At 35.8% G+C, this 11410-nt stretch overlaps 1 protein-coding gene across 1 annotated transcript; it reads right to left on the reverse strand.

Annotated features, from left to right (window-relative positions):
- Positions 1-1224: 1224 nt before the first annotated feature.
- On the reverse strand, positions 1225-3036 carry LOC142346009 (uncharacterized). Its single transcript, XM_075398488.1, has one exon. It carries the CDS (start codon positions 2734-2736, stop codon positions 1351-1353), a length of 1386 nt encoding a protein of 461 aa, XP_075254603.1. The 5' UTR covers positions 2737-3036; the 3' UTR covers positions 1225-1350.
- Positions 3037-11410: the final 8374 nt, after the last annotated feature.

Consider the following 11410-nt stretch of genomic DNA (forward strand, 5'->3'; position numbering starts at 1 on the left):
CCATTGGTTTTCTGTGATTTTTAACTCATTTTATTAAATTTTTACGACTTTTTAAAATCTGGGTTTTCGTGTATTGGTAGTGAACTTTTCAAATTCGCCAATATTTTTTTAAAGTGTGATTGCTTAGTCGCAGTAATGAGTAGTCACATCAAATTTGTAATGAGTAATATGCTTCGAAAATGTTAGGCAATTTTCAAGAATTTTCTATATTTGCTATTCTTTGAAATTCAGCAAGATTTTACAAAAACAAATATTGAAATGATAAAAACTGTGTATTATCTATTTGAAACATTGAGATTGCTCGATAATGGCTCACTATAAATCTAATGTGACTCCTCAATAATGAGGTTCACCGATAAGACTGAAGAAAAGATCATGCAAAACGGAAGAGTTCACCCTTTTTGCATGTTCAAAAATTTTTTATTAGAAAAGTAATGGGACATATCTTTAAGGGGCAATGCAATAATGCAACAAAAAAAAAACAAAATAGCGGCGAAATTTAAAAACTCTATGATATACAAAATTATATAGTTTCAAATTATTTCGTTGTATTTTACTTTTAAATTACAACTATGCACCTTTAGGAGACATGTATGATCTTTAGTAGCATTCTTGAGAACATCAGAAGAAAAACAGAAAAAATTAAATTCAAGTCATCGCACTCAAATTTTTTTGAGAAACCAAAAAATCTTGTCAAACGACGGTTTCTTACTCCATTTTAAAAGTAGGTCCAAAAATTTTACGCTTTGATCTACTTGTTTCGCTTACTTTAGTGCTCCAGCGTCACTAAAATTGCAAATTCGGTATCAATCCTGTTCAAAACAAAAAGTAAAAAAGCGAACGGATTATAATCAACGCTCATTGATAGAGATTTTAATGTGCTACTAAGTTCAGGACGATATTTGAACCGAAAACTGGAAAATGACGAGATGATTCCACTGATATAGTGCAGGGTCCCCTAATTTACAAATTGAGGCAATAGTGCAAAATTATCGGTAGTGCAAAATTATCGAATGCAAGATCAACGTCGAAGTAATCACGTAAATTCTAAGTAATAAGTAATAAATTTGGAATTGGGCTAATGTAAAACAAATATTGCCAGAAATTTAAATGGTAACAAGATTTTAACTGTACTGTATTATGTGCTGGACAGCGCGTGCATTTATTGTCAGGATCCAGTGAAATTAAAAAGTTTTTTCATAAGTCGAGGTCTAAACGAGGGTATAGTGGAAATAACATATTAAATTGTCTAAAGTTTATTAACAGCTAATGAAAATGGGATTCTTTTTATGTAGATGTTTCTGGCCATATGAGTAAAGTTTTTCAACAATTTTAGAATCTCAATCCCTGTTATTTGTTCCTCAGAATTGAGTAATCCATTCTAAACTCGACCAGTATCTGGACAATTCCTGGCAGTGAATCGGAAATCTTTGTCCAGTCAAGGTCTGTTTGTCTCCAGAGGTGATTTATCCTCCCATCGATCACGAAATCCCGCCAGAGACAAAAATCTCCCCCATTTTTCAAGTTTTTAATCGTGACACTTATTGTCAAGTGTCGTATGGAGTGACGAGTTTCAATATGAGCTCGTAAGTTGTTGTTCCTCCACCGTTCGATTCCCAACCGGAACGTGCAGAACCTGGTTGAGACTTGAGACCAGATGATGATTTTAGTTTGCAGCGACGTATCAAGAGGTAAATAAACGTAAAAAGGTTCGAAAAACAGAGAATCACGGATAATTGGGGGGCAGTTCGTAGCTAAGTTGCCAAATGTTTGTGAGTGATTATTTCCAAAATTGTTCATATGTATGGTTGCAGCTGATTCTGCAGTACCTGCATCAACTTGAGTGCCTGCTTCAAATTTTGAAGAACTCACGGAACCGTTCTCACAATCCTGGGCGCTTTTATTGTGATCTGTTTCGGTTTCTTTGTCTACTTTGAGAATCCCGTCTGGAGTCACCGTCTGGGATTCTTGTTCACATCGTTCAACGATCAAGCTGTTCAGTTCATTAACTTCAATTTGCGTTTCAGCTGGGTTTGGAATTTGGAACTGAGCTGTCAAAAGCCATCGGACCAGGGTTAAATCTGGATTGGTTTCTGTACCCGAGGCGACATTTTCAAGCTTTGCCCAGTTTGACTTCAAAACATCCAATTCTCGTTTTAGCTCATGTTTAGCTTCCGATATCTGCTTTAACGGAATTTGAACCGACTTTGAAATCAGTTTTGCTTTTTCTATTTTTTGCTGGAGCTGTTGAGTTCGGATATTTTTCTCGCCTGTGAGCTTCGAAAGGCGTTCGGCTAAAATCGTTCTGATATTTGCCTGGAACAAAATAAATCGATGTTCTAAGTGCTCCGGCTCTTCAAGACACAAACTACAAAGCAAAGTTTCGCAATTTTTGCACCAGTATTTGCTCTTCGTTTTGGGGTGATCTGAGCAGTACAAACATTGACCATCCGGTTCTCGACTTTCAGAAGCCTTTTTATTAGTAGTCAATGCTCTCTGTTGGCTCAGAAACTCTCTAAGGCCATACATGGGCGCAATAGATTCGATTGAAACTCTATGGCAGACACAACACAAAGCACATTTGAGTAAATTATCGGGTTGTAATAGAGTGTAAAGGCATTTTTTGTGAGGTCCACAAAAACAATGGCCACATGATAGTTGACGCGGGTCGTCCAGAAGATCTTTGCAAATAGGACATTCTGGAAGTTTTGGTTCGATATCCTGTTCTCTGTCCATAACTGCGATTGAAGCTAGGTTCGAGGTTAAAAAAATGATAACTTTTTTGGCCCGGAATAGCGAGAAAAATTGGTTTGTCCGAAAATATTTTTCAAGTTTTTTGGGTGTAGCAAGAGGAAAAGCTGGCAATTGATTTTTTGCTAATTTTGCAGTATATTTAAACAAAAAACGAACAAGATTTGAACTATTGTCTCTGGTTCTGTGTTAATTTTGACCACCGTTTTAAACGGATTAGAACAGCTGATTACTAAAAAGATAAATTAGAATTATGATCAAGATATTAAGTGCTTTATTAAACCTCTAACTGTAACTATAACTTGAACATTAACTAGTGACCCAATTATAACTAGCTATAGATGACATTGGCGTTTCTAATTTGGAAAGTTCGAACAGCCATTGAATGGTTTAGAATAATTTGTTTACTAAAACCCGATAAATTACTTTAGATTTACTTCTGTAACAGTTTAATGCTATTACATTTCGACTGTGATCAAGACCGCCAGCGAATTATTTTAATTCTACGAGAGCTGATTGCTGGAATTCTTTGCATTGTTCTGGTGACTGAAACTAATAGTTTGTTATGACATTAAAAATTTATTGTTCCAATAATTTTTCAAATGGGGGGATATATATGCGAGGCTGGTTTTTTCAGTAAAATTTTCACTTTCTGTTTACGCACCGTAGAGAAAAAAGAAAGGCACCATTTTGTAGCCCTCGGGGTGTAGTTTTGATTCATATTTAAAAATTGACCAAAGATTTGAAAACGGTGGACTCGAAAATTGGAAGGAAAAATTGAAAAGGAGATTGCCGTTGAATTCTATGATAACAACGCAGAGAGAAACTTGCATTAAATTTGGTTAGGTTACATGGAGATTTGTCATCAGTTATTCCTCACAGTTTACAGACTAAAAACTAACAATGTAGTCTATATGACCAAAAAATTCAAAAACAAAACCCTCCATACTTATTCTGCTGGTTACAAAATCAAGTTCAGACCACTTTTTCTCTTTTTTAAAACGATTTATGGAAACTCGGAAACTTCAGGCATTTTTATTCTCTCAAAATAGCGAAAATCAACTTGGAAAGTATAAACTTAAAAGTACAAAAAAGTTTTTTTTTCAAAGTTATAGGGTTTTCTTTGCAAACAAGCATTTCATTTCTACTTCGATTAAACTAACCCATTCAGTATTATGTGAATTTTGGAGACGTAGAAAAACAGTTTAATCAAATGAGCATCAAATAAACCAAACCATTACTGAAAAAAGATCGAAATATTTTATCTTTTATTTATTTTCTTTATATCGTCAGAGCAGATATTTCTAATTAGGCTCCCATGGAACAATGAAAAACAGAAGAGTTATAGTTTTCAGATGGCCAGGATGTAAAACTTTATACAATTGCAATAAAAAATGAAAATTATAAAATTTGTTTTTCACTTCTCTATTTTTTGAAATTAGTCTTCGAGCCGGTGTGTTCCAGTCTATAGGCGGTTTTTTAGACTGGAACACATCAGCTCGAAACCAAAGGTTTTTTTTTGGGTTGAAACTCCACATATGATGCAGGATTTTTTTTTCTTGAAAAAGGAAAGTTTTTCATTTAAATTTTTGAAAAAAATCTCAAAATTTGCTATTTCTTGAAACCAAGATTATTGGATAATGGAGACCACGCAGATTTAATTAAAAAGACATATATTCTAAAAAAAAAATTTAAATGTATTCGTAATCAAAATATTGAAAGGGCCACAAAAATTAAATCTAACTGTTAACCAGCGCTTCTCAACGCTGTTAATTGAGAGCTTCTAAGTATAGCTTTTAACGTTCGTGTACATGCGAAAAGCGGTTTTAAATACAATAAAATTCGAAAACTTTTAATGAAATGTAGCTGGAGGCAACCATATCTGCGATTTGGCCGATTATGCTCATGAAAAATCAAAAAAGAAAAATTTTATCAAAACTTTTTGAATTGACAATTTCATAAATAAGTACACGCCGAAGTTTTCAGAAAACAATAAACCAGACCTAAATGAATTGTGGAGAGCCTTGAGTAAAGATCAGATGCCCAAAAGAAAATCATATAATTTTTTTTGTGCGAATTTTTGTATTTGCCTGTTTGTGTGTGCTCGTGTGTGAGCTTGTGTGAGTGTATGAAAGTGTGTGCGTGTTTGAAATTTGTGTAAGAGAGGCAAAGAGAGAGAGAAAGTTTGAGAGAATTAGCTCATTTAAATATAAGAAAAAAAAGACAGAGAAAAAAATTGTCAGAACTTTTGAAAAATTAGACGAAATAGTTACTATTTGCTGGGAATTGGGGCTTGAAATAACTGAAAAGCCAAAAATTTTATATAACATTTCCTGATAACAGGTCCACGCTAATTTCAGAAAATAATTGTCTCATTGTGCTCATGAATCATCAAATATGACAAAAATAAATCCATTTTTTTCAAAATTTTGTGTCAATTTTTTGAATTACCAATAAAACTGCCTCAATAAGTACACACCTAAATTTGCAGAAAAAAATCCAGACGTAAATGAATTTTGTATTTTGCTGGGGTTTGTATTTGTTTGTGTGTGTGTGTGTGTTTGCTTGTGAGCGGAGCGTGTACCTACGTGTGTGCGTTTGAAATTCTTGCTATGCATATAACAGAGAGACAAAATGAGAAAGTCTGTGAGAGTTAGCTCTTTTAACTGTTAGACAAAAGTAGAAGCAGAGAACTAAAACTTCCATAAATTCTGAAAAAATGAAAAACCTTAATAATCGTTACAAATTGCGGCTTCAAATATCTCGAAAACCAAGAATCTGTGTTTATGTTTGTTTTTGATAAAACCTCTACGAGACGTTGAAAAACTAATTGTGTCTCATCAAGCTCACGAAACATCAAAAATGGAAAAAACTTTCGAAAAGCATAAAACCATTTCAAATTTTAGTGTCAATTTCACCATTTCCATTACTCTTGCCTGAGGAAGTCCATAATTAGCTTTCCAAAAAAAAAACATTCAGAGCTTAGACGAACGGTGATGCACCTTGAGTACATATCGGATTGGGTAAAGAGAGATTTAAATTGGGTGTTTGTGACATAAGTGTGTCTAAAAAGATAAAGAGACCTAGTTTGCGAGAGTTCATTCCTTTATGTGTTAGATAAAATTAGAGGCATAGGGCACAAACTGTCAGTAAACATGAAAATTAGAAGAACTACTTAGTATTTTACAATTTGCGGCTTTCAGTTGGTCTAATTATAAAACTGTTTGTTTGTAATTCTCGCTGATGACATCTGCGAGAGTTTAAGAAAATTATTCCTCCCCTTATGCACATGAAATATCTAAATTGACAAATTTTTTCGAAAAAGTGCAAAAAGTTACATTTCAAAGTTTAGTGTTAAAATTGCATTTGACGATTCAAGCCCCAAAACTCACGAGTAGTCATTTTAGGAAAAAAATAGAAGACCTTTTTTATTGACTGACGAAATTTGTGTATTGACCTAAGACCAAAAAAAAACTTTAAAATGTTTTTTGTGTAAAATGTCTTGTGTGTGTTGGTTTGTACGATTTTTCCATGTTTATGTGTTTCAAATTGTACAACACTTTTTTTCTATAATGTGGTAAAGAGTTTTCGTTTTCGTCTGCCGAAAAATGATGACATTTTTTTTGGTTTAAACAGTACAGATAATTATCTCCAAAGCATTTATGTTGCTTTCGGATACCCACGACAGTTTTTGTGATAAAATTTTAAAATTCAATCGTGTTCAGCTTGTTTAACTTCCTTCAAGTTTATTATGACATCGATGAGACCCCAGAATATGGTTTTCCAAAACAAATTGTGTTTTTTTGTTATGTTGCTTTTCTACATTATGAAGTTAGTTTAAATGTAATTGTTGATTCTTCAATCAGTTAGAACGAAAAATCAACACATTATACAGACATCTGCTTAGTTTTTTCTTGTATAATTTCCATAGAATGCTACATTACATGAAGAAGAACATGTAATAGGTGACTGGTTCTTAATAATAAGGTGAAAACCAGTGTAAAAATGACAAAATGAGCTCTGTTTTACAGTACGAAAAAATACATTACATTTGTGTTCGAACTGTAATGAGCCCTGTATTACAGTTCGAATAGTGAGCCCTGTATTACACTGGACTCAACGATAGAAAGTTCCTTAGGCCAGAAAAAAGATTATGATTTTGCTAAATAAAAATGTTACGGCACTCGCCAACGCTATACTGCAGTGGCCTACACTTAGTAATTTTGAGCATGACTTTCACTTTCTATCAAACAGAAATCAAAGACCTAAAAAGTGTTTAATATATCATTTTTTCTGATATGCCGTGCTGAACTAAGTTGTCGATGATTGAGAATGGCAAAAACTGAAATTACTGACAATAATCGACAATGAAGATATTAGTACCCGTACCTACGTGCATGTCCAGAACAGCGCTGAACCAGTTAAATTTTCATTCTGTTATTTTGGATGACCCGTTTTATGTTCATGTCAGTTTTAAAAATTTACATTGTGTTTTATTGGTGACTCATTTAGCGTTTATGAACATTCTTCGGAGCATGAAAAGATTCCGTCTGAAATGTTTCTGGCCTTGAATAACAAACGGCTGAATTTTATCGGAGCATGAGTAATACGCGGCTGACTTTTATCGGGTCATTAATAACACGCGGCTGAGTTTCGTCTGGCCATATCATGTTTACATAAGGATTACTTAAGTGGGGCAATTAAATCTCGCCTCGCTCTATAAGCAATTAAAATTCACTCCGTTTGCAAAACTCGATTTGCAAAACATTTAATCAAACTTAATCATGGTCAATATCATGGGGTAAAATGGGGGATTTAAACATTTAATTTAAAAATGAGGATATTTCCAAAAAGATATAATAATAACATGCAAAATGTTTCCGAGATTAGTTTTGACAATGATGAGTTCTTAGAACACTTTTCAGCTTTCAGTAAACGTCTCTGTCACAATAGTCGGTGGGATTAAATTGGGACGAATCCATGACACTCACACGTGGGAGGGGTGATGAGGACTTCCCGATTGCCATCACTCCAGAGTCTTCACGGACCTCTGTGAACTTGATGTGAACAGCTCGATGAACACTGACAGATAGAGATCAACTGCCCATACTTTCACTAACCATACTTTCACTGCATCCGAAACAAAGAGAACAGCGGCGACAACGGAACAAACTGTAATGTTAAAAGCAACCCAGGAAGACCAGAAAAGGTCAAATTTGAACTTAATTTAGGGTCTGTATTAACCAGTATTGAGCAAAATACTTCAAAGGAAAGAGTTCAACTTTGGTTCAACAAAATAAGATACGGTGAAAAAGAAAAAGAATCTAAGCCGACAAACCCGATTACCCGCCAATTGTAATGGTCGGACAAACTAAAGATGTTTGGGATCCTTTTCGTTTGTGCCCCCCCCCCCACCACATTATTTATGCCCACCTCCCAGTACGTTATTTATGTCCCCAGTACGTTATTTATGCCCCCCCAATTACGATGTCCCGCTTTTTCACCCCTCTTCATTTAAACCCCTATCATTTAACCCCGATTTATTCACCCCTGTATCATTTAACCCCTCTATCATTTCACCCCAATTTTAATCTTTCTATAAAATAACGGTTATTAAATTAGCAACATAATCATTCGACCATGCCTCGCGGGCCATGACAATGCCTCAGTGGCCCGTAGAACTTGATATGAAACTATCACAACCGAACGTGGGATTAATTTATCCAATTAATTATGACAAGACATGCCTTTAATGTCGACTTCTAATTGGCGGGATGAAATGATAGAGGGGTGAAAAGATAGAGGGGTTAAATGATAGGGGGTTAAATGAATAGGTGTGAAAAGAAGTACAAACCCAATTACACACGTGTAACTAAATAGTTGATCAATATGTAAAAATATGGCACGTACGTCAGGGGGTTCAAATAAAATTTATCCGCTAAGCTGAGGGGTGAGGGGGGCACAAACGGAAACGATCCGAATTTTTAGCTCTTCACACCAAGTCATGACCATGCGCGGGCCATGACCATGCCTCAGTGGCCCGTAGAACTTGATATGAAACTATCACAACGGAACGTGGGATTAATTTATCCAAATAATTATGACAAAACATGCCTTTAATGTCGACTTCTAATTGGCGGGATGAAATGATAGAGGGGTGAAAAGATAGAGGGGTTAAATGATAGGGGGTTAAATGAATAGGTGTGAAAAGAAGTACAAACCCAATTACACACGTGTAACTAAATAGTTGATCAATATGTAAAAATATGGCACGTACGTCTGGGGGTTCAAATAAAATTTATCCGCTAAGCTGAGGGGTGAGGGGGGCACAAACGGAAACGATCCGAATTTTTAGCTCTTCACACCAAGTCATGACCATGCGCGGGCCATGACCATGCCTCAGTGGCCCGTGGAACTTGACATGAAACTATCACAATCGAACGTGGGATTAATTTATCCAATTAATTATGACAAAACATGCCTTTAATGTCGACTTCTAATTGGCGGGATGAAATGATAGAGGGGTGAAAAGATAGAGGGGTTAAATGATAGGGGGTTAAATGAATAGGTGTGAAAAGAAGTACAAACCCAATTACACACGTGTAACTAAATAGTTGATCAATATGTAAAAATATGGCACGTACGTCTGGGGGTTCAAATAATATTCATCCGCTAAGCTGAGGGGTGAGGGGGGCACAAACGGAAAAGATCCGAATATTTAGCTCTTCACACCAAGTCAACAGAGTTTTGTGAAAAGTTTGGAGAGGTGGCAACCAAACCGTCCTCTCAACCCCGATCACGAGCACTTTGTACGGAACGTACAGTCCCCCCCATATTATGTCTTCAACTCGTTCGTTGAAATGGGAAGTTGATCTAAAGCCGTCAGTGTTTCTTGAGCTCTTCACACCAAGTCAACAGAGTTTTGTGAAAAGTTTGGAGAGGTGGCAACCAAACCGTCCTCTCAACACCGATCACGAGCACTTTATATGGAACGTACAGTCCTCCCCATATTATGTCTTCAACTCGTTCGTTGAAATGGGAAGTTGATCTGAAGCCGTCAGTGTTTCTTGAGCTCTTCACACCAAGTCAACAGAGTTATGTGAAAAGTTTGGAAAGGTGCCAAACAAACCGTCCTCTCAAGCGCAATCACAAGCACTTTATATGGAACGAACAGATCGTACGAAATGCATAAGTGACGCTAGAACGGAAAGGACAAGTAGTGCAAAAAGGGCAATACAATACAAAAATCAGGCTGAAGGAATGCTCAGCATTTCATCAGCAAAATGTTGCTGAATCTGCAACCACCATTCACTGGGTGCATAGGAACACCACTATTGAAGATTGAAATGATATAGATGCCACTGAACGCCAGAAATACCGCTATTAGTACTGTTATTGTAAATCACCATTTTAATTTAATGCAATTTTAGCGTCATGCTCGGTTTTCGAAATTTTCGAAGGTGTATCTATGCACAGTCTGTTTGTGACAACACTCACTGTATAGTCTGAGGTCATTGTGTCAGAATAGCCAGAGCAGATCCAGCATTAATTTATTAATGCCAAGATCCACATCAGAATGTGATTATCTATGCCCACAGAAAGATCATAAACTGAATACGCATGCCGAACTGACGTTAATCTTCACAGACTGAGTTTGCGATTTACACGGGTTTTACCATGTGCCAGCACTGTTTGTAATTAGTTTTCAATGTTTCAGTAATGAGATACTCTGTGACGTTGGTACCGGTATTGACATAAGTATTTGCTACCAGTCGTCAACCATAAGTTGTTTTATGTTCAAAAGTGTAAATATAGTCCTTATAATTGATTCCTCATAATACATAGCGTACTCGTTCTTATCTGTACCCTTTTGCCTGGAGAATTTTTTGCCGCATTTATCGACTTCAAAATCAATGAAATCAGACAATAAAAAAACACATTGAATTCCCATTAAGTTATTAACAGCAAACAAATAAATGGGCAGTGTAGGTCAGAGTTCAAAAACGTGCAAAAAAACTTGATTCCGGAGCAGAGCTTTGGTTCTGTTTTAGTCTGTAACTGGGCAACAACCCAGCTTGTATATGAAGCTATCAATATGAGTACGTTAGCAAACGCGACAGTGGTTATCTAAGCTTAAGTTCTTTGCATGGAGGTTAATTTATAACTCTTACAAAAAAACAGTTAAAATTAAACATTAGCATTAACACTAAAATAGTTGATGTGAATTTATTTGAGTTTCGTACAAGTTTTTTCATATTAAATTACAAGTTTTTCCTAAGTGTTCCGCGAATCAACAGTTTATTTGATCAGGTTCAACAAAGATTTGCCGGATCTAATCTGTTTCCCGATTTGATAGTTAACTATCTCTATACAGAGGATAGAAGAAGTATATTTTAATCACAAACTGCAATGTTTTTGAGAAGATGTGGAATTCGAGTGTTATATTTGAAGTGAACTCAGTTTTATCAGCCTCATTCTCGCAATAGTTTTCCACCAAAGGTAGGTAACTCTGTTCCAATAATCAAATTGCTCCTCGTCATCAAACTCTTGGTCGGATCTCTTCCGTATGTTCCCCCCGCACGTTATGCGCCCCCAGTTACAGAGCACGTGCCCGCACACAATAAATCATCAAATAAAAATTTGGCACGTGCGTCTGGGG

This window comes from Convolutriloba macropyga, chromosome 9, assembly GCF_964194025.1.
Source record: "Convolutriloba macropyga chromosome 9, txConMacr16.3, whole genome shotgun sequence".
Taxonomy (NCBI): domain Eukaryota; kingdom Metazoa; phylum Xenacoelomorpha; order Acoela; family Convolutidae; genus Convolutriloba; species Convolutriloba macropyga.

Excerpts from the sequence above, each read along its gene's own strand:
- LOC142346009 (XM_075398488.1), bottom strand. The coding sequence starts at position 2,736 with ATGGACAGAGAACAGGATATCGAACCAAAACTTCCAGAATGTCCTATT.